Source organism: Echiichthys vipera, assembly GCF_963691815.1.
Source record: "Echiichthys vipera genome assembly, chromosome: 19".
NCBI classification, from domain to species: domain Eukaryota; kingdom Metazoa; phylum Chordata; class Actinopteri; order Perciformes; family Trachinidae; genus Echiichthys; species Echiichthys vipera.
The window spans coordinates 12,028,585-12,053,887 of NC_139844.1; the positions used below are offsets into that span (position 1 = coordinate 12,028,585).

General features: G+C 42.3%; 2 protein-coding genes across 5 annotated transcripts; one reads left to right on the forward strand and one right to left on the reverse strand.

The window, feature by feature from the left end:
* Positions 1-552: 552 nt before the first annotated feature.
* mideasa (mitotic deacetylase associated SANT domain protein a) lies at positions 553-13,823 on the reverse strand. 4 transcript variants are annotated; one of them, XM_083934357.1, is made up of 14 exons: positions 13,328-13,823; positions 12,126-12,902; positions 11,167-11,996; positions 9,366-9,584; positions 7,818-8,160; positions 7,652-7,718; positions 7,424-7,566; positions 7,203-7,306; positions 6,944-7,019; positions 6,674-6,762; positions 5,148-5,291; positions 4,843-4,959; positions 3,448-3,614; positions 553-1,812 (listed from the first exon to the last, which is right to left on the reverse strand). In XM_083934357.1, the coding sequence occupies exons 2-14, from the start codon at positions 12,643-12,645 to the stop codon at positions 1,572-1,574; spliced, it is 3,060 nt and encodes a 1,019-aa protein (XP_083790483.1). In that variant the 5' UTR covers positions 12,646-12,902; positions 13,328-13,823; the 3' UTR covers positions 553-1,571. The 4 variants fall into 4 exon arrangements, with proteins under 4 accessions (XP_083790483.1, XP_083790481.1, XP_083790482.1 ...); XM_083934355.1 differs by having other exon boundaries at positions 11,173-12,902; XM_083934356.1 differs by having other exon boundaries at positions 7,439-7,566; positions 11,167-12,902.
* Positions 13,824-16,936: 3,113 nt separating this feature from the next.
* Positions 16,937-25,119, forward strand: ttbk2b (tau tubulin kinase 2b). Its single transcript, XM_083934145.1, has 15 exons — positions 16,937-17,047; positions 17,501-17,631; positions 17,725-17,872; positions 19,112-19,185; positions 19,292-19,432; positions 19,540-19,644; positions 20,087-20,152; positions 20,225-20,317; positions 20,408-20,533; positions 20,624-20,781; positions 21,012-21,201; positions 21,510-21,724; positions 21,838-22,285; positions 22,557-23,257; positions 23,942-25,119. Exons 2-15 carry the CDS (start codon positions 17,563-17,565, stop codon positions 24,291-24,293), a joined length of 2,886 nt encoding a protein of 961 aa, XP_083790271.1. The 5' UTR covers positions 16,937-17,047; positions 17,501-17,562; the 3' UTR covers positions 24,294-25,119.
* The last annotated feature ends 184 nt before the right edge of the window (positions 25,120-25,303 follow it).

A 25,303-nucleotide genomic window follows, 5' to 3' on the forward strand; every position in this document is an offset into this window, starting at 1 on the left:
AGGCCGACCTACATGTTAGTGTATGCCCAGTTTAATATGCAACTCAATTTTATACATATATATATATATATATATATATATGTGTGTAGTAGGGGGTTTCTGCTCCGTCTCTTTCAGCTAAGAGGTCCTTGACCTAAAAAGGCCCCTGCTGTAAATTTTTACTTTATTTTATAACTTAATCCAGGGACGGCATTAAGCAGCAATGTCAGTGCATTTTCCTCTTGCTCAAGAAGCAGTTATGAATATAAACCGGCTTCTTTCTGCAGGAAAGTGAATGAGAGCTGAATGAGTGCAACATGTCAGTGATGAGTGGGAGACTGAACAGGTCCATTTGGTTCTCCATGATCTCAGGCTAGTATGCTTGCATCTCATCTCCTGAGGGCGACAGGCTACACTTCCTTTTACTGAGCACGCTCTTTAAAAGGCTGAGTTATGTCATCACTGATCAATGCCAAATTTCACCACACTTCTCATCTGAAGAAGACTTGGCTTTCTAGCCCATAATCTTAAAACGATAATGGAGCCTTTCTAGCACAATGAATCACACCTAGGAGCCTTTAGGGTTGTATTTTATTGTGGTAAATCTTTCCTGCTCAGTAGACATAAATGTAAGGACGGCATTTTAAGCAAAATGATTTAAGGAGGTAAAATAAGAAATGGTTCCACAAAGAATTTCAGCCACGTTTATCTTAATCTATACAGACAACTAAATTTCAATAGATCACACAACCTGTGTGGGGTGAATATATCCTGCAGCATACTGGACCACTGCCTCCACCTGCTGGATCAACAAAGTCTTGCAATCTTAAACTGTTTTGTGACTAAATAATAAAGACACTTCTCAGAACAGTAGAGATTTTAATAAACTTTTCAATTCACAAGTCTTATTGCAGCTGACATGATTAGTTTTTTATATTACCAAAATCATTGCAAAAATGCAGTTATCATAAATATATGGCCATCTCATATACACTTCTTTTGTACATATTAATTTCAAAGGTCCCTTAGTTGTAAGAAAAAAAAGTGTGCAACCAACCCTAAAAATCTGATGGAAATCTGAAAAATTCGTCACAATATTTCCCTAAGAAAAAGATAAATACCAGCTCTTACTCTATCTTAATTTAAAAGGGCCGCTAATGTAAAGTCAAATATTGCTTTGATCTTGATGTTTTTTGCTAAACAGGCATCCTGATTATCTTGTGAAATATCATATAACCTTTAAGTCCACACAATGAAAATGTATAATATTTCTTTGACATATATTCAATTAAATAAAGGATATAAAAAGGCAATATTGGCAAAAGCAGAAGCATACAGGATAAGTGCATTACAAAAAATAAACATCCTCTGAATATTTAAAAGATACAAAACTGTGTGAAGAGTGTGACTGGCTGGCTGTTGGATGGACCATCACACGGAGCCAGTGTCAGCCAAGGAAGGAGTGTGAACATGAACAGGAAGTCTTTGTTCTGCTCTCCATTGGGCAGGATATCTTTTTTTTCATCCTTTCCTCTCTTGATTCCACCATTTGTTCTACCCATCGATCCATCTCCTCATTGGTTTCTTGTCTCTCAATGCCAGTCTTCATCTTTGTCATCCTCTTTCTCAGATGAGTCTTCCTGGCTGCTGACCTCAGTCTGTTCCGTCAATCCATTCCCATTTCCTCCCCGATTAGCCGCCACCGCCGCCCTCCTGGCCCGAGCTTCAGCTGCCGCCTGCTCCTCCTCTTTCTGACGCAGCGCTGCAGCCTTTTTCTCCTGCTCCGCATGACTCTTCATGTGAGCACTTCGACTCTTCACTTTATAAAAGACCCTGTGGTGCAGGGGGAAAAATGTAACATTACACACAATAGATGCAGCCAGTATATCTGATACAAGAATGAAAAGTTTTCTACAGCGATCTCCTCTTCTTAAGCATCAAATTCAAGGACTTTTCTGTGACTTTCCAGGCCCAGTACCCCTACTCAGGTCCAAGGAGCCAACATGGCTCCACAGTTTGAGACACGAATCAAGGTCAATTACTGTTACAACACTGTGAACTTTTATAATGAGAACAATGCAAGCTAAGCAAAAGCTCGCAGACAATTAAAGACAGGCTGAAAGTGTGAACACTTCTAACATATTTACTACTATTAAGTAAAAAAATAGAAGAACTTTAATTTCTATTATTCCACAAAATATGTAAATTCAAGCACTTTGACCCATATCTATTCGATTCGATATCTGATCAATTTTTTCCCCTCAAATTCAAAATTCTTGGATTTTAAAAGGACCAGTGGGAACAATGCTACAAGACGCTACTGCAGGGAAGTTTACTGAATCTGGCAAATATATATATATATATATATATATATTTTCTTCAAAATGTTTTGCAACGCCATTTCCCCATTTTATTTCATAATACCCCTTTTCAGCACAGTCAAAACCATCAAAACAAACAGGGGAAATTATTTCACAGTTTCAAGGCCACATTGTAGTATATTTTATTTTATCTGTATCTCTTCATATGATTTTGATGATATACTTGTTTCATAATGTTCAATTGTATCCATTATTAAAAATCATTATTTTTGACCCGCATAAAGATCAACAGGCTGGAAACCAGACATAATAAAAAATATGGTTGTTGAACAAGTTCAGTCACCTTAAAGTTCATCCCTAAGTCAAACAACTTCATTTGCTTCACAATTGTCTCTGAAACTGATGCAGCGGCAGAAAGGCCAGTTGTCTGGTTCTTGTTGTGACAAGATGTGTGACGGCAAACAAAGGCCAAAAATTGTTTGCCAATTGCAACCTGGCAACTGTTACCGTCGAGCCCTGTTACTGACACTGCAACCATGGACACGTCACTGCAGCTACAAGTCTCACAAACATTAGAGACACTGGGTTAGCACAAAACTAAAACCCTGTGTCTAGACCGCAAACATCTCGGCAGCGCTGTGCACACGGGTAGACAGTGTTCACGCGACTCTGAAGTCGGGTTCTGTTTGGTCCAAGCTTTTCCAAGTGTCAAGCAGCAAAGGAGCAGCCAAACTTTCTGTGCAGTGTGAAGCTTTCCTTATACACTAAACAATGCCCCCGCCTCTTCATAATCCTATAGGCTTAAAGCAGTGAATCCCACCAGGGGTCCTTCTGCTGTTGCCAGGAGGTACTCTGAAGTATTGTACAGCTCAGCAATTTGATTAAAAGAATATATCAGCTGTAACACCTGAACACCACATGTCGCAGTTATGTGAGACGCCAGCCTGCACAGAGCAGGTGCAGCTGGGTAGATTAAAGTAAGTGTATTATCGCATCTGTTGCATGAGGCATGTGACTGACACATCAGATACGGTTTGCAGTTTAATCGCAGGGTGAGAAAGGACCATTTAGTGGAAATCAAAACATCATATCACAGTCTGAGTTATAAATGAAGACAAAGTAAATCTGTGTGACGATTCTGACGTACCTGCCACATTTCTTGCACGGAAATACTGCGTCAGGATCCGGCGGGGGCTTCGCTGGCGCTCTGCTCTTCTTTGCTGCAGGCTCTGCCCGAGGCCTGTGAGGTGCTGGCGGGTGGTGAGCCTCCTTATTCACACAGTCCGGCTCTTTGATCACCGGCACTGTCCCTGCCTGGACCACCAAACATAAGTAGATTTTAGTTTGTTTGGTTTTTTTTACTTCATACATCAGTGGAGAGAAGGCCCAACCTTCTTTGCTCACATCCATTTTTCTGAAACCTGATCGTGTTAATAGACTAGAGTTGCCGCCTTGTGGTTGTTTGCCTCCGTTAACCGGTCAAGCTGCAGTTTACATCCAAACTGTCAGACTTACATAATATATGTCATGAAGCAGCTCAGCAGAGCTATATAATCAGTTCAGTTTTAGGATTAGTGTCTGCAATTCAGTATTCAACCAACTTTTTGCAAAACATTATGTCACAGTGAAGTTGAGCTTAAACCTTTTGTATATAAATGTTCATCTCTTCACCATTTTTATCCTATTAGACATTTGTGAGAATTGTCGTAATTAGCTCAGGAATTCTTGAGTTATTGCCAAAAAAGTGTTCTGTAAGGTCACAGTAACCCTTGACCTTCAAAATCTAGTTCAATCATTGAGTCCAAGTGGACTTTTGTGCTACATGTGAAGACAATCCCTCCAGGGGTTCCTGAGATATCATGTTAACAAGAAAGGGACAAACAGACGGACATCCTGAAAACCTAATGTTTCTGGCCTTAGCTGTCGCCGGCGTGGAGGCATAAAAATGTGGTCTAAATGAGGTGCGTTATTATTCGATGAACTGCCTCTCAGCACGCCTGTGAAGTATTTCCCGCTGTATGTGTGTTTTGAACATCTATCTACACTGATCAGCTCAGTCTGTGTCAACGTTTCCCCTCACTCGCTGTGCTGGGTGGGGTTAATAAAGTCAGATTCTGAGTGTCCATTAGGGGGCAGGTTTCATAATAGAGCAATTTCTCATTGACCCCCATGTTAAACAGGCTGTTTTCACAGCATCATTTAACCTATTTAAGGCCTGGTACAACAAACCCTCTACTCTGTATATTTAGGTCATATCTCCATGACAACACTGAGGGGGGTGAGTTTTTTTTTATACCAGGCTTGTTTTTATTTCATTGGAGGTTAAAGTTGAATAAATAGGGGTGCGGCCTCTTGAGTGAAAGCTAGCCCCCGACCCTCACTTCTCCTCGGAGGTATACATCAGCCAGATGGACAGTCTGCCTCACAACTTGCCACATACTGAGGCTTCTGGCTCCTCAGGTCTGATGACCGCTTACGTGTTGACACTGTTTGTGTTACTGTGCTGCCTCTCAGATGCTAGAATATGTAGTGAAATACTTACATAGTCATGAGCCTGTAGTGACCGAGCAACACTCGCCTGCTGGCTGCTCTCGTAAGGAACATCCTTCTTGTCGTCTCCATCAGTCTCTCCTTGAGTCAGTTTTGACTGATGCGAACTCTGTAACAAATCACCCCAGAAAAATACAAGATTATTGCATTATTATATTTTTGAGCATTAAAATGATTTTCTCGTTACCTCACTCTACCCTCCTCGTCTATGAAAACAATGTTTAGCACACACATTCTGTGACATTGACTTAGTCGTTTTAATGTTTTACCACAAATCACAAGTTAACACCACGCTACCTTAAGGTCCACCACAGCCTCCGTGGGCTTCTCCGTCGGTGAATCCGGAGGGCCGAAGATTAAAATCCCATTGCGACCGATCTTCACCTGTTTCTTGTATGTGTAGTAAAACTCCACGCACTGAGCCACACTCTTGGTCTGCACCTTTAAAATTGGTCCCCAAAAAAAAATGTGCAGAATTTAATATCAATAATTAACCCTTTCCACTGTGACGCTGCTGTGCAGGATGCATACAATTCAATTCTGAATCATTTCTGTACATTTTATTACAAAATGAAAAAAAAATGAAAATGAGCGTAAGCCTCTGCCTCACACCAGTAGTTCTGTTGCTTTCTAAGGAATTAAGAGCACATTTCCCATAAATCTACTAACTTCCTGTCACACAGAGGATGTTGCTCGTTTAGTCTGATTTTTGTCTTTTTGGCACATAGGGAACTAATTAAGTTTTAACTGATGTGAGGGAAGAGAAGGAAAACTTCCATTACACATCAACCTGTGACTCAAGGCCCGGGCTTTTGAAGAGAGCCCGGTTTTACTAACTTGTAACTGAATCTTTTAACATTTTTAATCCAGAACTCCCAGGGTTTGTTCTACAGCTTTTTTAAAGTACCATAACTAAAACCTTCCAGACTCTTTATTCTCACATTTAATTGTTAATAAATACAACTGTGAAAGGTCATTTTCATTTTGGCGCCCATGTTAAACAACCAGGCTCTGGTCCGGTCTGGCATGAGATGGGGCTGGGTTTAAAAAAAACAACAACCTTTATTCCAATTTAAGTCGATATTCATTAGAATGATCCCTCGTCTATTCATAAAAAGATTTTAAAGTATATTGGCATAACTCCACACAGCTCATCAGGAAGCGGGTTAAATAAGGCTCCAAACTAGGTTTTGTCTCTGACTTCAAGAAATGTGAATGAAAATGTCACTCAAGCATATTACTAACCTTAAAAACTGTTATAATTAAGCATTTCCAAACTTTCAAGACTTTGTAGGAACCCTGTCTCTATCACGATTGTTGTATTTAATTGATGTCTCGTTGCTTATTGCTGCTCTGCAGCCTTCAAAAAGAGTGTATAATCAGTGTTGCTTGGCTCTGTTTCGGTTCTTCATGTTGCTTGCATGGCCACATGCACTGAATAGTGGATGTATTACTGTACCAATGTCTCGCCGCTTCCTGTTGCTCTGGTTTCAAAACATCTCCGCGAAGGACAACAGCTGAAAATTAGCCATCTGGCTAACACTGGCCCACTAACAGGAATGTTGATGAATATGATGTGTCCTTAATGTCCCCAATAAATAAATGAATGAATTGATCTCATATTTTTAAATGCAGACACAGGAGAGTAATGACTTTTTTGTTTGTTTGTTTAAAGCAATTAAACTAATGCTTCATAATTAATGTGCTAATGATTTACTGGTATTGAAATGCTACACAGAGCACATTTTAATCTAATTTGAATTTATTTAACATTCGCTTTCTATGGATTTAGAATCGTTAAAGGGTAAAATTAACGAGCGTACCAATTTCTGCACCATAAAGAAGTCCTTCCTGTAGGCAGAGATCCCCTTATTGAAGTAGCACTTCTCTTCTGCAGTCCAACAGTCGGAGCCTGCAAATAAATCAATTTAATGTTTTAAACGCTTACGAGAGAATGAGGAAACGTGTAAAAAGAGGTTAGGAAATTGGAGACAGAAGGAGGAAGATGAAGAGAGACCAAGGCAGTCTGTGAGAATTGTATTGAAGTGATTTCACATTAAACAGCTTTGGTTTCCTGTCATGTCAAAACTCACCTGAGTAGTGATAACCTGCCAGGTGATGACCTTTGGGGAAAACTGGGTCCTGGAGCATCAAACGTCCCAACGTCTCCTTAAAATCAAAATGATTAATTACAGGGATTGTCCCTTGTTTGAGTGCTTCAACGCTCACACGATTCAAACGATTCTTTCTGCTGCTCTCATTGTTTAGGAATTTGATTTCATTAAAATGTTATCCAGCAAATAAATTGAACTGCAGCAAGTTACTCAAGTGGTTTTGATTCACAATACTTACAAGGAAATCCCCTCCACATTCGTGTAAACAGTGTAAAACCAGCTCCTGGTTGGTTCCTCCACCCCTGAGCACACTGCAACAAGCCATGTTCATCAAATCCTCCACTACAAAAAAAAAGAGAAAATGACAACAGTTTGTAAAGAATTAGCGTGGATGAGACGGTGACAAAAAGGTCACGCAAAGAAAACAATGATCAATAGAAGAGCGTGTGAGATACTAACTGCTCTCTTGGTCACCATGTTTGAGGTTGGAGTCGTCCACGGGGAGCCAAACCAGGACAGCCTTGTGCTCATCAAACTGGGACGAAGACTGATCCTGTAACTCGGGAATATCTGCCTGGTACTGCTGCCCGATGTTGATACGCCTGAACAAGGGGAGGAAAAAAAAGCAGATTTCTGGTGATGTCCAGATATTGAAAACCTCAGAGGTCTGTTGGCGACTGTGCTTACGGTTCAAGGCTCGCAGGTGTGGCGTCAGTGATCAAAGGCAGAACCGGAGGTGTGATTTCTGAACTGGCTGCAAATACAAAAACTCCATTTTAGACGATATCTGAGAACGCTTCATTGGTAGAATTTGCCTGAGATCATACTTAGAGAAGCAACAACTAAGACTTACAGGAGCGCAACAGACTGCGAGTCGCAGATTTGGGCGTAAGCGGCGGTGGCAGGATTTGGTTGCTTACGGCGATGTTGGTCAGGAAGGTGGAGAAGTAGAGTCCCGAGCCCCCGCGCACGGGAGACAGGATGGGGGGAGGCGTGTACGGTGGCAGGGTGAGGGGGTTTTCCGGCAGGCGGACTGGAGAGCGCAGGTTGCTCTGGTAGGCAGTGATGCTGGAGTAGCAGGATGGAGGGATGAAGGTGGATGGTTTGTGTGGAGGGATGATGAGCGGCTCAGGACGCGGTCTGCGCTTAAATTTAGATTTTCCATCTTCGTCTGGTCCTGGATCATTTTCCCCATCCTAGACAGGAGATGGAGGGTTTCATCAGACCTTTGTTTTCTCTGATATCAGTCTAAAACAAGTTAAAGGTCCCATATTATGCTCATTTTCAGGTTTCTTATCAAACATGTTTACATGCTTTAATGTTTAAAAAACACATTATTTTTCTCATACTGTTTGTCTGAGTATACATGTAGTGGACACCTCCCTAGGGAGGCGCCCAGGGGGCATCCTTACTAGATGGCCGAACCACCTCAACTGGCTCTTTTTCTGCAAGTTTTAAATATTGCAGGCAGTAATGAAACACTGTTGGATGAAGACCGGCAAACGACAGTCTCAAAAGGTTACCTACTTTACTGAGCTCCATTGCTGTGTGGAAAACGACTTGCTCCGTGCATCACATGTAATCGGATTGCAGTTAGAAATTATATTGACTGAGTTCTTTGTTGAAACAACTTGAGTTTGTTTGTGTTGTAAAGTGATATACCAGTTGCTCTTCTGGGGAATTTCTGATGAATTAGTCACTCAAGAAGTGTTTGCTGTTGCCAAATCAACCAAGAATTTTACTAGACAGACGAGTAACATGTACTCTTCTTTACACATGGACTTTTCCCACATATGTTTGGACAAAAGCACCACTTTCTGGGCTGTCAGTGGTCTTGTGCTTTTCAAATTCGCCGTACATGGCTGCTGTTTAAGTTACTTTCTTAATAACCGTGAACCAAGTAGTTTATTCTGAACTTGCTGAATCTGGCTTCATTGTGAACCTACACACCCACATTAATAGAGCTGTTGTGGAGACTTAATGAGTCACATTATCATCTAAACCACATCACAAACATGGCAGACTGGTTACAGTGGATGTTTTCCAGGCTGAGGTATCAAAGCTACTTGCATTCATGAGAACTCACAGATTCCCCAGGAGGTCTGGAGGTAGTTATGTACTCTAATGGGGTCTAAGTAGACCTGGGCAATATATTGATATTATATCAATATTGTGATATGAGGCTAGACATTTTCTTACATTTTGGATATCTCAAGTGTTGTCTTTTCCTGGTGTGAAAGGCAGCATTAGTAAAGTTTTATTGTCTGAACCGTTTTAGCTGGTATATTATTTGATTTTACCCTCTTAGTAATTATATCTACATTACTAAAGATTTTTAATCAGAAAATATAATTAATAATATGGGAATGTCAGAATAATGTCACCTCCTTACAATACTAACCTGGCCAAAACTTTCAGTCATGGAGTTTCTGAGTGACCGTCGACGAGCCACGATGACAGAAGGTTTGCGGTCGGATAGTCCTGTAGGCCGTTCAGCCTGGCCGAGTCGTCCCGGAGTCCAGCCACCCTGATGATCTGCTTGGCTCCTGTGCACCGGCACCGATACAGGGATCACCAGAGGAACCATAGACGTCTGTTTGCCTGAAGAACCATCTTCCTGCTGAGGAGCCGAAGCAAAGACAAGGAACATGAGGAGAGATGGGAAAGAGAAAGTAACAGGGAGAGCGGGAGAAGACGCGAGGAAATGGAGAAGGGATTGAGAAATAAAAAGAAGAAAGATGATAAGAGAGAGGGAATCAGATTTATTTTTAAATCAATCCACAACATTAAATAATGTTCTTCCTGAATGATACTGTATATTATAACAGATCTTATTAGCTGCAATTTAAGATAATTTACATTATATATTAATATATAAACAATTCTTTGGTTAATCGTGTAGTCTGTGAAAAAGCATTATTTATGTTAATGTTCAATTGTCTTGTTACAAAGCATTTTTTTCAATTCAAAATGATATAAAACTGAGAAAATCAGCAAAACCCCATATTTAAGATATTTGTTTCAACTCTAAATTACATAATTAGCTAATTAGTAGCCGCTTTACTTTAAGTGTTGCATTTACTGAACAAAAGTTGATTGATTTTAATCACAACAGGTTTTTAAAAAATACATGAAGATCTGCAGTAGCAATGTAGTTGTTTTATTATTTCTAAATATATCCGCAGCATTCAGAACAATGCACACACCTCCCTGGTACGTCTGGCCAAGCTGGTAAAATTTTCAGCTATCCTAAATTCTACTGGTAGCCGTGAAACAAAAAAAAATCAATTTTACGTTTTATACCTCAGGAAAAAGGTGAGAACCAGAGTTGAGACATTTGAATCTTATCTCCTAACCGGCAAAATGGGCTTCTGCAATACAGCAGCAATATCAAACCTGTTTGTGTTGTTGAGGAGTAATAGAGTGTATGTAGCTGTGCAGGTTGACAGCTCGGCCCCTCCCTAGTTCTGCTGAATGACTGGGAAGGAGCCTGAGGAATGTGGAGGTGTGCAGACATGCAGCTGCACCAACTGTTAATCCAGCATGCGCACTCGGCACAAAAACCGTCCCTGAGCCTGATAACCCCCTGAGGGAAGAGTCCTAAACATCCCTGTGCTAAGAAAAAAACTGACGTAAACGGAGTTTAACTAGTTTTTGAGCTTAGTGTCTGTTAAACAAAGCTGCTAAAGAGGAAATAAAGAAGCTAGTTCCTGTAGGTGTGACACTAAGAATGTCAACATTAAAAATCCTGAGTAACAACACCAAGGGTGTCGTCTTTCTTACAGTGACAAAAATTAGAGCAACTTTTCAAATCCAAAGGGAAGAATCTCCAATAATGGCCGTCTTTCAGGTCGCACCACTATACCTTATGTCCTGTATAGTATGACTGTGCACACAGTTGTTAAACAGTCTGCCATAGCTGAGGCCTGACAGCTGCAGGAATCAAGTTAACAGACCTAAGAAAAGGATTATGTCAACCATAGGAAAGTTCTGCATAGAAACAGGGTTCTTCCTCTTTACGCAGCTGCTCGCCAACTTTGCCAAATGAGAAATTTTGCTCTTACATGCAGATAAGCTGCACTTGCCTTTCTTGCTCAACTATACTGGGCCTATGGCAACTATTCATGGGGTTATTTGACTGTAAAATCACCAAAACTAAATAATTAACTACAGCAACAGGGTAATGAGTGATGTTTTTTAACCTTGACCATTTTATTTGGCAGGAACTCCATTTCAGACGCCTTCTGGGCCAGAGTCTCCAGGTTGATCTCCTTAGACGCCCTCCTTCTCCTGCGGATGACCCCTCCTGTTGTCACTTCCCCTCCTTTTACAGCCTGAGTGCCTGCTACTCCGTTCAGGGATAGTAGAGGCTCTTTGGGTGCTTGAGGCCATAAGTTTGTCGAAGGGGGTCCCAGCGGGGACTGTCCATCTCTGGAAAGGCGACGCGAACGCCGAGGAGCAGCCAGCAGTGCATCTGAAGGCTCCGCAGGATTTGTGCCGACCTTTTCAGAGCATGGATCAGGTACGGGTGACGTGTCAAGGGTTTGGGCCTCTGGATCCTGCTTCACTAAAGGGGCTGCCTGTTTTTTAGGCGCAGTGTCGGGTGGACCCGGCTTAGGAGGCTGAAACGTCACCAAATTCTGAGTTTGTAGCTGTTTTGGTTGCACCGCTGGTTGCGTTGTTTCTTGCTGTGGCACATTTTGTTGTTGCACTTGCTGCTGTTGTTGTTGCATATGCTGAATTTGTTGCTGTCGCTCCTGTATCTGTTGCTGGTGTTGCTGGTGATACTGTTGCTGCATTTGCTGCAGTTGTTGCTGTTGCATTTGATGGTGTTGGATTTGGTGCTGCTGTTGATGCAAATGTTGCTGCTGTTGCAACTGAAGGTGATGCTGCTGCTGCAACTGCTGCTGCTGCTGTTGTTGTTGATGCTGGTGATGGTGATGCATTTGCTGCTGCTGCTGCATCTGGTGTAGAAGATGTTGTTGAGTTTTCGGTTGTTCGCTGTACGCCAGGCTCTGCATTCCCTTGTTTCCTGGAAACACAGAGTAATAACCTGATGAAAACTGTTGCTTGCTGGGCCTAAATGTTGTCTGGAAGGGTTGCAGAATGGACCCCTGCAAAGTGTGTGAAGGTACATGAGGCTGACCCTGTAGCTCCACACCTTTGTGGGCGTTTTGATAAGCTTGCAGCTGAGCCTGGTGCATTGCAGCCGCAGCGTGCTGCTCCCACTCGAGCCCCCTCCCCTGAGTTGGAGCCTGGGTGGCATCTCTGTAGACCTCAACAGGTCCTGGCAGTTGATTTTCTCCCCCCATTGGCAGAGCTACACCCTCATGGACTCCTTTGTGGAAGGCCATCTGACCCCTGACATTCACTCCACTCATATAGGGGCCAAAGTTCTGCCCCCAGGCTGGAACAGGAGCTTCCTGTGACCAGCCGGGGGCCTGTACGGAGTCCTGGTGCATCCACTTTACTGGAGCAGCCTGTTGATAGTGCGGTAAACTTTGGGGCCCTTTCTCAGGGTTGTAAACACCAGAGCTGCTAGCAGAGTCACTGTGGCTCGACTCTAAAGCCGGAGGTCCCATACCATAATAAACCTCTCCTGGATGCTGCACAGGCTCTTTCATGGCTGCAGCACGATGCTTGCCACTCTTGTCTGCGTTTACTTGAGAAGGAAGACTCATAGTGAAATTAGAAAGGTGACGTTGGAGTCGGAGCTCTCAATCTTGATCTCTGAACGTGCAAAAATGTTACCGCCTCTGTAGTGTGCTTTCACTGCCTGTGGTTGAGGAATTCTTTGTTTGATTGTGTATACCGAGGTATTTGGGAGGAAATATAAATCCCAAAGGAAAGTGCAGGGTGGGGAGCATGCAACCCTCCTTCCAGAATCAAATCTGAAGTTTGCAGTCCTTTCTTCTCATCCTCTTTTATGGGGCCGGACCTTGTGAGAGAAAGGAAGGGTTAGACACTTTCTTTTTCTCTGTAGAGGAGCACACAAAGTTTTCAGTAGTCTTTCAACTCCCATGCAGCAAAGAGGAAACTGAGGCCTACACGAGCAACTAGCCCAGTCAGTAAAGTGAAAATCACAGTGTGTTGATTGTGAGTTAAACCTCGATATTTACGTCCAGATGCGTGCAGGCAGGGCGTAAATATAAGCTGGAGAAGTTTAGAAGACAACAGCAACAAGGAGACGCTGGCTGTGTAGCTGCCATTAGGCATAACAAGAAATACAGGAAACGAAGGGGCTCGTGCAATCACCCGAGCGATAGCCAGTAATGTTATATTTTTAAAAAAGCAATAAGGAAGCGTGAGCACTGTTAGGCAACATGGCAGATTAGTGAGCACGAGTTAAAACAGTGTTTATACCTTATCAGAGGTGCACGGGGCTCTCCATGGCCAGCTCCATGGAGTCACTTTGGTTTCGATCAAAGTCGACTGCATGCAGCTCCATAAAGGGATTGTGCGCAGCAAATGTCATAACTCTTTGACAACTTTCCAACCCCGAGTTTCACAGCGCACAATATGGCGAAGAGGCGATTTTAAAATCCCACGAACGCATAATCCAAGATCCGGACGGACAGGTCTGGAGAGGTTTATTAACGCCTCTGCATGCGTAAAACCGTGCACTTCGGGGGAGGGGGGGGATGTCCACAACTTTCTCCCCGCATCAACGAGTAAAACCACACATGAGACGGTGTGTGTGTGTGGAAAGTGTGCCGTGCAGCGGCCTGCGCTGGTATTTCCGCTGATGTGCACACGTTGGCTGCAGAGCCCCGCAGATCTTAACCCGCTGCGTCTCGCTTCGTCCAGGGTGTATGAAAAGCTGCGAAACTGCGCAAACACGCAGAAAGTTGTGCACCCCCGAACGCACCGCCTCACCCCAAAACAGCTCAACTCACATCCTGTTATCCAATCCGATTGTGTGGCCACTCCCAACGCTGTATCCGTGTGCGTTTGTTTCGCTGTCAGCGCTGCCCGGAGAGCGGAGCTGCAGCTCATCACAAGGTTAGAGCACCGGGGCCGCCCAGGACTGTCGAAATACTGAGGTCCAGTCCAAGCAGCCCCCCGACCCTGATACTTTAAAGAGACCCTGTTATTCATCCATCTAACGTTTATTTAATCCTGAGATATAATTTAGTGCATGTGATGTCAAAGGTAAAATAGATAAAACAGAATAAATAATAATTAACAAGAAAACAAACACCCGAATAACAGATCACACATAGGAGCAATTGCATTCATTTTTTTCTTGTTTAATTAATCCAACTCCATTATGTTTTATATAGAATAGTCACTTAAAAGTACTTATCACTTTAAACTCTAAATTGGCCAGTTTTGCCAGGAATAATTCTGTTAGGAACAGTTAATTAATTCATAAATTAAAGGAATAGGAATCTAAAAAATGTATTTGTCTTTACCTTTTAAAAATCTTTTAAAGCATGGCATATAACCTGCATATTCCCAGGGGGGAAACAGCACGCTTGTGTCCACAATATTAAAAATAAATACATCAATTATATTTAACATGTTAATAAGTTTTACAGATGTTTGCGTTCACATTCCACCTTGTGGTCATTACAGCTCTATTGCAAATGGATTAGTAAACAAAATGAAAAATTCACATTTGGAAAGGAAGGAAAATATTGACTTTGAATCAAGGGAGGAAAATTCACACTCAACCTGGATGCAAACAGTAAATTAAGCAAACATTCACATGCTTGGGGCCTGTTAAGGTTGGGCTACTTTCTTGAAATCTCAAGGCGCGGCTGACGGGAGGTGAAGTGTGGTATCAGGGTTGCATCTGTGCCTCATCAGGCTGCACACCCACCAGGCCCTGGGACGCAGCAGGGATGTGAACGAGCAGATCTCGGTGTGGAGCTGGAGAGTGTTTGCTCAGATTTGATGTGTCAGTGCAGCACTTTGACACATGACACTGCAGTTTGAACCAGGTTCAACCTTTTTTCAGACCCCACTGTGTCACTCAAGAACAATTTTGAGGTACATGAGTATTTCTATTTTATGCTACTTTATACTTCAACTTCACTCAGAGGCAAACATTTTACTCCTTTACATTTATTTACGTTACTTTGCAGATTCAGATAGTATACACATAATACACATAAATTGTGAAGTATTATTTTGCGTAAAATAAGACTTTATTAATAGATTGGTAAAATTCACAAGCTACCGAGAGTATAGTATGAAATAAGCCCCCAGCTTCAACATTAAAGTCATATTACAATAATTAAATATTAATATAATATACATTATATTCAAATGTTCTGTTATGCATCAGTTCTTTTCGCAGTTTAAGTATATTTTGATAATACTTTGTAGGCTATTTAAGTAAACCCTTGAATGCATGACATTTTTTTATTTATTGGTGTACAATTAATGTATTGCACCAGATATAGCAGAATGCTAGTTTCCATCTGTTGTCTCTGGGTGTGTACACAATGGACAATATAAAAATGATAAATCTTCCTAACATTCACAAATACAGGGTTCCTCCCTCTATTCAGTGTGCTGTATATACAATATATATATATATATATATATATATATATATATATATATATATATATATTGTGTATTTACTGTTTATATTTATATGGCAGTCATTTTTCCTTTCACTGAACATAACAATCTTACATTGTGATGGCATAAGTACATTTAAGAATAAAGAGTACTTAAATACACAATAAATAATAAAACAATAAATACAAAGTAAATAGATTAATAAATAAATCTATATAATTTAGTATACTTTTCTTATAATTAATGAAATGGATAGACTCAAAAATGATTCCAAAATTCGAAGGGATTTTTGGCTGAGATTTTTGAAAATGTAAAGGTTGAATATGTAGAATCTTTATTAAAAGCTATATTTAATAATAATAAGAAGAAGAATAAGAATAAGAATAAGAATAATAAGAATAATAAGAATAATAAGAATAACAATAATAATGGACCCACGGGGCGTTTTGAGGGGTACAGAATGAAAGTATTGCTTTTCCATAAAAATAAAAAAAATTGAGTCTGAATTTATATTTTAACTATTTTTTTATGGGTTTGACAATGACTTCACATGCTGTTTCCATTGTACCAGCCAATTGCCAGGTTTTTTTTCTGTTGTTTGGCGCAGCTACTGTAGTCTGGCACTGGGGGAAATGGAGTTTACAAGTCCTGCAGCTGCATATTTGTCCCAGCAACCTAGTATCCAGAGATGGCCAAAAACCAGAGTCAATATAGGCCAAGCATCCACTCGATGGACTGAGAGAAAGGAGTTCAACTGCATTAAAATGCACGCCCAAATGGCTACGTTTCTCCTTGATCGGTAAGCTAACTTTCATGTTTACTTAGCTGTAACGGCTAACGCTAACTGTCAGTCAAACGCGTCTGCCTTTCTGAAGGAATGGGTTCAAACAGGCTCAAACAGACTCCAGTCTCCTTCAGGCAACTGGACCGGGTCTGACTAACCTGGCAACCTGACTGCTGGAATTATATTTTGTTGTTGCCACTACGATCTTGAGACACTAGATGGTAGTTCTGCCTATTCTCCATATTCAGCCTTTAACTTTATGGATATGAAATTTTCCTTCTAGACTTAATAAATGGACAATCCAAACGTTTTTGTTTTTTTTTGTTTTCAAAGTAGAGAATTACATTGCGTGCTTCCAATTTAATTAAGTGATTGTTTTGAATGTGGAAATAGTTGTCATTTCCCCCCAGAGCTCCAAAGTATATTGTCATGTGCAGACTGTTCTGCTTCGCTAATAGATTGTATAACGTATAGAGACGGTTGTGTGTGTTGCTGCTGCTGCTCCATCAGGGGACGCAGAGTCTGCGGACTATCAGGACAGGAACTAGCGCTGTGACGTCACCGCCGCCACTGCGAGGCAGAGCTCGGGGCACACTCCCCCTTTCTGTTAGCAAATCAAGCTAACTCGAGCTAACGTCAGCAATGGTCCATCACCATTATCATTGTCTCATTTCTAAAATAAACAACTGCTCGGAATGAGCTGGACTGGGAGCATGGGGACTGTTTGGATTTTAACTGGGAACGCAATGGTGCAACGAAGCGAGGTAAGAAGAGGTCAAGAGAAGTTTGCTATCTAACGGTTTATTTTAGTAAACATGCTAGTTAGCTCGTTTACGGGACCACCGGAGCCGCAGTCACCCACAGCTAGATTAGCTTCCCAACGGCTAATCCTCTCAAACCGCCGGTTTATGGCCATTTATGATGCCGCCATAGTCCTGGTAACGTTAGTGTTTTGTCTCAGAGTCAAATAATGCTAGCTGCTATCTTTTCGTGACCGTCTAGCATTTTCATGAGCCTTTAAGACGTGTTAAAATAGCTGTTTAAATGGTATTCTGCACTTGTTTCTGTCATGCATACTGATATGTAACAAGTAACGCTGCTTCCTCTTCCCATCCCTTTGCACGCCCCAGTTGCATGCATGCTGTGCAGTGATTTGTTTTTATTAATTTTTTTTGATAAATTGATGTGAATTTTTAAAATCCGTTCCCTGATCTCAGTGAGGGGGCTTGCGTCACTGATGCCAGGTGCAGGCTGTAGCTGAAAAGCACTCAGGAGGAGGATGAGTGGGGCAGGGGAGCACACCGACATCCTGTCAGTGGCAGACGTGGTCAGAGACAGATGGAAAGTGGTAAGAGAAATCACAAAATCAAGAAATAGAAGAGCAATGAGTTCTCTGCAACCACACTTTGGGGTTGACAGTGAATGTTCCTTTCCTTTTCAGACGAGGAAGATAGGTGGAGGGGGGTTTGGGGAGATCTATGAGGTTCTGGATCAGTTGAGCCAGGCCACTGTTGCCTTAAAGGTGGAGTCTGCTCAACAGCCCAAACAGGTGCTGAAGATGGAGGTGGCTGTGCTAAAGAAGCTTCAAGGTGAGTGATGCTGTCCCCTATCCTGGGAACCAGACAAACCTGTGAGGTGCCCCACTCTTAGTGCTACGTCACGTTTCCGTGAAGTGATTGGTTGTAGCCCCGATCTCCTCCCCGTTAACAGTGGGAGCTGCTGGTTGTCCAGATTAACATCTATGTTGTCAAAACATCCAGCGCCATACTTCAGTCCTTCACAATAAAAATGACATGCTTTAACAGCTCCAAAATATACCGTAAAGTCTTACTGGAGTCTTACTGCTTTCGCTCATAAACGTCACTTTCATATACTAATTTGACATGTAAATGCCCATGTACAAATACAAAACTTCACTTGTAGATTCTTAGAAGTGTGTAAATGAATTCTTTTTGCACTTTGGTGGCGATCACCCAGTAAAAGCAACATGAGAAGACCGGAAACTGCGGCAGACAAGATCCGTCCAAATAGGGCTAATACCAGCAAACCGCGTCCGACTGGTGATGCAGTCCCTTTAAGTCTATTAAATATTGTCCAGATGCGTTTGGTCTAAACTGCAGCTGTTGATAATGCCACTTCGAAATCAAAAATAAACAGAGAGGAGACTAATTTAGCATCATTAAAAATGAGTGTCGACCGCTCAATGTATTCTAAAGAATTAAATAACGTTTGAGTGAATAAAAAAACTTTAAATTTGGATTTGTTCTGGTGATCAGAACAGGCTAAAGTAACAAAGTTTCTCCCAAAGACTTTGTTTACTCCCCACATCATGGTGCATTTTGTTCATTTAGTAGTAGACTTATTCTTGTTGTTCTTGGGCAAAGTAATAATAATAATAATTTATCATATAGTAATTCAAGTGTCCTGAAAGAAAACCGGACTTCTGCACCTCCTCTTGGCTCTGTTTTCAGACTTAAAGGGGAGAGAGAGGGAGCGAGAGAGCGTTCCTATTGGCTCTGGACAGAGAGAGGAGAGCTACATAAAGAGGTCTCACTCTGCTTCCAAACCTTTGCTGTTTACCAACTGCAGCTTTAACTAAATCTGAAATATTCCAGCAGTGATTTTAATACATCACACAATCAGCGTTTGCAACACATTTATACCCAACATTAGTGTCTGGAACAGTATGAATAGATTGAATAGAAGTGCCGAGAAATTTAAACAAATGGCGAATACAGATTTTGTCTATGTCAAGCAAGGCCAGCAGGGATAAACCAGTCTACCTGTTTATATATATAAAAATATATATCAATATATTTCTTTGACAGGCAAAGACCACGTGTGTCGCTTTGTGGGCTGTGGCCGAAACGATCGTTTTAACTATGTGGTGATGGAACTTCAGGTAGGATTTTTACCAATCTCTGTCATTTTTTAATTTAATTGCTGCTGACACCAAATCAGTCTGCATCATCTTTGTGACATGCTGAATGCTGATTTCCCGTCTTAAGGGGAGGAATCTGGCAGACTTGCGCAGAACCATGTCCCGCGGCACCTTTTCCGTCTCCACGACTTTGAGACTCTGCAAGCAGATTTTAGAGGCTATCGAAAGCATCCACTCTGTAGGCTTCCTGCACCGAGACATTAAACCCGTAAGTTGACTTGAGAATCTTGATGGTTTGTCTATTTATATGTTTTATGTGTCAGTTGAGTTTACCATTTATTTGCTTGTGTTTTTTCTGTGTTGTTAAAATCGTAGTCTAACTTTGCAATGGGAAGACTAGCCAGTACCTGCAGATGCTGCTATATGCTTGATTTCGGCTTGGCCCGCCAGTTTACCAACTCCAGCCAGGAAGTCCGTCCAGTAAGTACTCTGTGTAAGCTTCCCTAAAGCTATGTTTTAGCTTTTTCAATCAAAGATCCCGCAGGCTATTTAACATCTGAAAAGCTCTTTTAAATCATACTCTCTCAACTCTTAGAGGTTTGGTCTGGCGTGTTAACACAGAAAAGATCCAAAAGAAATTAAAATCAGATATTGCATGATATAACTTACTCTTACAGCACTATGGAGTCATCCAGGTGATATGATATCTAGAAACACTGCATCACACAAATGTACATATTTCACACCGAATAAAAAATATACTTCATGTGACAACTTTCACAAGAGCACTCTGCGACCTTGATGACCCTCAATGTGACATCAATGTTTGACCATCCCAAAACTGGGAAACGTCTTTAAGACTAAAACCAAATCCAGTTGCATTTAAAATAAAATGTATAGATAAATCTTTATTCTCTTTCAGCCTCGTCCTGTTGCAGGCTTCAGAGGAACCGTGCGATATGCTTCAATCAATGCTCACAAGAATAAGGTGAGCACTGTTCAAAAACGGCTATTGATTTTACCATTAAAATTACTCACACTTGTGTATCCTAATTTGTAGGAAATGGGCCGTCATGACGACCTATGGTCCCTCTTCTACATGCTGGTTGAATTCACGGTTGGTCAGCTTCCCTGGAGGAAAATCAAAGACAAAGTATGTGCCTCTTTATATTAGTCTGTACAGGTTTGTAATTCATGGCATGTAAAACATTCAGACCCTTATTTTTCCCCTGTCTGCTCTCAGGAACAAGTAGGAAATCTAAAAGATACATATGACCACCGACTCATGCTTAAGCACCTTCCCTCAGAGTTTAGTACTTTCCTGGATCACATCTTGACCTTGGACTACTTCACTAAGCCAGACTATCAGGTTGGCCATCTCTTGTTTTGCAGATTTTGCACACACTGTTTATTCCTCTTCAGCTGTCACATGCTGACGCCTGTGGTTTGTCTGTGACAGCTCCTGATGTCAGTGTTTGAGAATGCTATGAAGAGCCACAACGTGCTGGAGAATGACCCTTATGACTGGGAGAAATGTGATTCTGAGGATATGCTGACCATCACTGCCGCAACAACCACAGCTCAGCAGCTCACTCGCCTCACACCGGCGTACTTGGGGTATTTACAGCTAAAGAACGCTCAGTCACTACTGAGCCATTCATTCTATTAATTGGTTCTCATTACAGTTTCACTTGTTCTATTCAAACTTCCTTCACACTCTGTTGGATATGTGTTCACATATATAGCTACAGCTTTTTTTAGACTTGGAATTCTGCACAGTCAGAGATCCCTGAGAAAATAGTGCTGTGGAAATGAGCTGCAGGGTGACCTCTCCCTCTCCTTCACAGCATGGCCAATGCTTCAGTGCTGCCAGGCGAGCTGCAAAGGGAGAACACAGAGGATGTCCTGCAAGGGGAGCGCCTCAGCGATGCTGACAACTGCCCCCCCATCCCCACACCGACCACCCCTGGTGCAGATGTATGGGAAGAGATGGACCGCAACCGGAACCATAAACATGTACCGCCGATGATCAGGAAGGTCAGGGCACCATAGTTTACTGTAAATGCTAAGAAGCATGTTCTTACCTACTTCTTATGTAACTGCTTTTCTCCCTGTTCATTAAAATGCGTAGATTAGCTGCAGTGCAGTGGATGTCATGCACAAAAATCTCCCAAAGACTGCATTGACTTTGCTTCAAAATATAATAATGGTTAACTGGTCGACCTTTATTACTACATCTCCTCCTCCTGGGCTTGAATAGAAACCCACTTCACATTTAAAGAAATGGAGGTCTTATGGAGGCAATATATCAGTGTTTTGAGCCCTTTCATCATTATTCTCCTCAGGTGGTGAGTGAAGATGAACACAGTCAGAACCAGGGGAACCAGAGCCCCAACACCGGCTCCATGCAGAGTTCTCCTAGACGGGTGCGATCAGAGACCATGTTCTTGGACCGGGCTGCACCACTGCTCCGGAGGATGAGACACAGTCAGAGCTTGGCATTTGAAAAGAGGCTCGCACCTGAACCCAAGCCCACCATTGAACGCTTCCTTGAGGCCTAGTTAGTACTCAGTTTACAACAAAATACAATATATAAGGTTATGAGAGCCTGCAAATAATATATTGGGGAAACTGACAGAAACTCCCCATAACACTTATAATATCTTGTTTCAGCTTGGGCAAACAACGTCCTGTCCTTTCTCAAGTTGGGGAAAAATCTGGACATCAGCCTTCCTGCAATGAGGAACACACTGACACAGCAACTCCTGATCAAGAAGAGGGCGCAGCAAGCAGCGGCTTTGTGGCCGTCAACCTCAGTCCCGTGCCCCAAGAGGGAGACTCTCAGGAGTGGGTGATGCTGGAGCTAGAGCAAGGCAGTGGTTCCGGAGCCACTAAGCCTCCAGGTGAGGCCCTGCATGAGGACAAGCCTGGGATTCACACACCCGCCGAGACGGAGAACCAGCCCTCGGAGCCACAGGAGGGCCAGTCCACCGTGGTGCCGAGCAGTCCTGTCCTGTCACAGATGTCCATGCCTGGCACGTGGTTACTGGGCCACAGGAGACTGCCGGGGATGCTGGGACAAATGCCCTCAGTCATTATGGGAAGACCCCAGATGGACCAGGTAGGGGGGACCAAGCATTCACATATATAGTGTGGAACATAAATAAGAAATATATACAACACACACTAATATGAAAAGATGTTATTGACAAAGCACTGTGTTGCTTAAATTTGTGCTCAATTCCCTTGGAAACGTAGACACACTAAGATATACTTAGGACCTATGTACTTTATTTGAATATTCAGACATGCTCTTGTACATTGTCTTCACATCAATTTTCTTCATTTAAAAAAGAAAAAAAAATCTCTAACCATCATCAAACTCTTCTTAGTCCTCCAGCTCTGCGTTACAGTCACCTGTACAGGAGAAGAGTGATGCAATACCACTAGAGGCCCCATCTGGTGAATCTGAAAACCTCCCGGAGAAAATCTTAAGAGACGGAGAGAGGTTGGAGTTAGTTCCAGTGCCAAGCTCAGCCAAAGGCCCCGCTGCTCATCTGACAAACGACAGAGACCCAGAGAGTGATTCTGGTCTGCCTGATCGCTCCTCGGAGCCGAACCAGCAACCTCACGCTGACACAGCAGGAGGCGCCGTGGAGAGCACAGTCACCGTCTCCTCCTCTCCACCCCCAGCTCTGCTTAGGAGAAGAGACTCTCCCTCGTCCCCAAGATTCAGTCGAATCCCAGTACGAGATCCAAGCAACCCCCTGGACTCCCCAATCAGGGACCTCAACATGGAGAGGCGTCATCGCTGGAGCAGTCCAGTCCCCGGCTCCCCCACCCACTCACCCTCTCCGTCTCTGTCCTGTGACAACCTGCCTTGTGCTTTGCCGAGAGACAGGCTCCTGTCAGAGCGAGGATCGAGGTCCGACTGTGTAGGAGAAGACCCTCTCTCTCTGTCCTCCTCATCGGGTAGCAAAAGTAAGATCCCACGTCCTGTGAGCGCCACCTTTCTACCCGAACAACTCACGAGCAGGTTTCTGCCTCGACCACCTCCTGGGAAACCACCCATCCGCCCGGGTGTGGACAACAGGTATGACGCTGTAAATGTGTAATAAGTTAATCCACATTACTCAAAGTTCATCAAGTTTCTTTGTCGCTTTTTAAAAATATTTAAAGATTTTAATCCTTAAGATTTCAGTTCTGGTTGATTTGGCGACACCTGTGGTTCCTTCCTCCAGTTTAATACTGCAGCAAACACTCAAGCAGATACTTTATCAGAACTATAACAGTGCAGTCTGTGTTGTTTATGTTGTTTTAATAAAGATGACAATAATTGGCCTTTCTCCATCATGCCAAGAGCAACTGTGATCTGATTTTATGCTGCACACGTTGCAGATCGTTTTCCACAAAAGGGCAGGGGCACAGTAATAGGAGTAATAACCTTGTTGAGGAGTTGGAGCGTGTGCAGCCTGTCACCTGAAACAGCTTTTTTTGGCTGCTCCATCTTGTTCTATTCCTCTCTGCAATATTTAAATTCGATTACTGCATTTTTGATGAATGATCCCCGTCTCACTTCTGCTTCACAATAAAAGCCACAACGTGTTTCACTAGTTGAATGCTTTTTAATGTGAATTAGCAGCAGTAGGAAATTGATCAGTGTCAAAAACAGGGTTTGGTTTTATGAACATTTTAAAAACTATAACTTTGATTTGTCGAGCAGGCATCGTCATAAAAAAGGCATTGTAATCATATTGTCTTGCGTTCTTTTATCCAGGCGACGGAGGTTAAGAGTGCGTGCCAGCAGCACTAGTGATGCAGACTTCCTGGCCAGTCTGACTCAGCTGATGCAGGACCGAAGCGGGATGCTCTACAGCCCTCCTCCTCGCCCTCGCAGCTCCTCGTCCTCCCTGCAGCGCTCGCAAAGCTCCTCCCCCTCCCGTCAGGAGCTCCGGGAGGTCGGGGCATTACAGGGACGCAGCCGCTCTCCATCTAGCTTCTCCGGCTCTTCTTCTCCTCGGCACGCTCACCCACATGAAAGGTCTGGAGGGCAGGGTCAGTGGGGCCACAGCTCCAGGGGAAGGGGGTTCGTCAATGAGGGTAAAGGCTCCAGCAAAGTGAGTCGATGACTGTATTCAAGCACCAGTGACTGATCGAGATGGTGCAACTGTAGCGAGAGGCTGTTTCACATCCAGTCACTGATAGCATGTGTAAATACGGTATTTACTCAAGGGAATGTACTGTATGTAATGTAAAATGTATAAATTTTATTTATTTATTTATTCATTTGTTGGATGTGTCTCTCAAGAATACTTGACAATGTGGCTTGATAAGTTGAAACAAAAAGGTTTGCGAAAACCTTAAGATTGCCAACTCTTACCTCTCATTTCACTCCTCTATTAACTCTCCATATCGGCCTAAAATGAGACCAAAAAGATATTGTTTAATACTTGAGGGATGTAAAAAAGATGCTTATTGTAGATATGTACCATGAAGAAAATAGAACACTAATAGAAACCATGTACTCACGTTAAGAACACTAATAATAAATAACACCACGAGCAGTATACCCACATTGTTATTCATGTACAGAACCAGGGCATGCAGCCCCATGTTGACCTTGCACTTGTAAAATCGCTAGATTAATTATTGTATGTATGTGACATTGACTTGCACATCACAGTGTAGTAGTGCGCTTTTACTTTGCTAGGAAATATTTGTCACGCAAAAGGCATCTGCATATAAGAATGTGCACTCATACTTAAGTATTGTAAAGGTGCATGAGTATCCTTGTAAATTATTTTATTTTTTTTATTCATTTGTACAATCCGCTAAGACATCTGTATTTTTATTGAACTGCTTCAGATCAAAAATACGTCATAATGTAGACCAGCAGCGATGTGCAATTTTATTTCTGACATCAAGTAGATGGCAAAGGAAGAAAACTGATAAAAACAGAACCTGTTTATCATGTGTGTTTGTTGTTGAATTTTATTTTTTATCACAATTTGAAATCAATATTAAAATAAGTCAATTGAATAAATGCCAGATCTTAAAATTAAAAATATTACATCCTGGCTAAACCTGCAGCAGTTTTTGTTGTGATTAAAGGGTCGGTTCAAATTTTCTCACTATTTCT

What these genes read in the sequence shown, in the direction of transcription:
- mideasa (XM_083934354.1), bottom strand. Translation starts at nt 12,645, where the DNA reads ATGAGTCTTCCTTCTCAAGTAAACGCAGACAAGAGTGGCAAGCATCGT. An exon ending in TGCCAAATAAAATGGTCAAG is followed by an intron (nt 9,585 to 11,166) that starts GTTAAAAAACAT and finishes TCGGCTCCTCAG; the next exon opens with CAGGAAGATGGTTCTTCAGG. An exon ending in AGGCTGTGGTGGACCTTAAG is followed by an intron (nt 4,960 to 5,147) that starts GTAGCGTGGTGT and finishes GATTTGTTACAG; the next exon opens with AGTTCGCATCAGTCAAAACT.
- ttbk2b (XM_083934145.1), top strand. Translation starts at nt 17,563, where the DNA reads ATGAGTGGGGCAGGGGAGCACACCGACATCCTGTCAGTGGCAGACGTG. An exon ending in GGAGGAAAATCAAAGACAAA is followed by an intron (nt 20,318 to 20,407) that starts GTATGTGCCTCT and finishes GTCTGCTCTCAG; the next exon opens with GAACAAGTAGGAAATCTAAA. An exon ending in TCACTAAGCCAGACTATCAG is followed by an intron (nt 20,534 to 20,623) that starts GTTGGCCATCTC and finishes TGTCTGTGACAG; the next exon opens with CTCCTGATGTCAGTGTTTGA.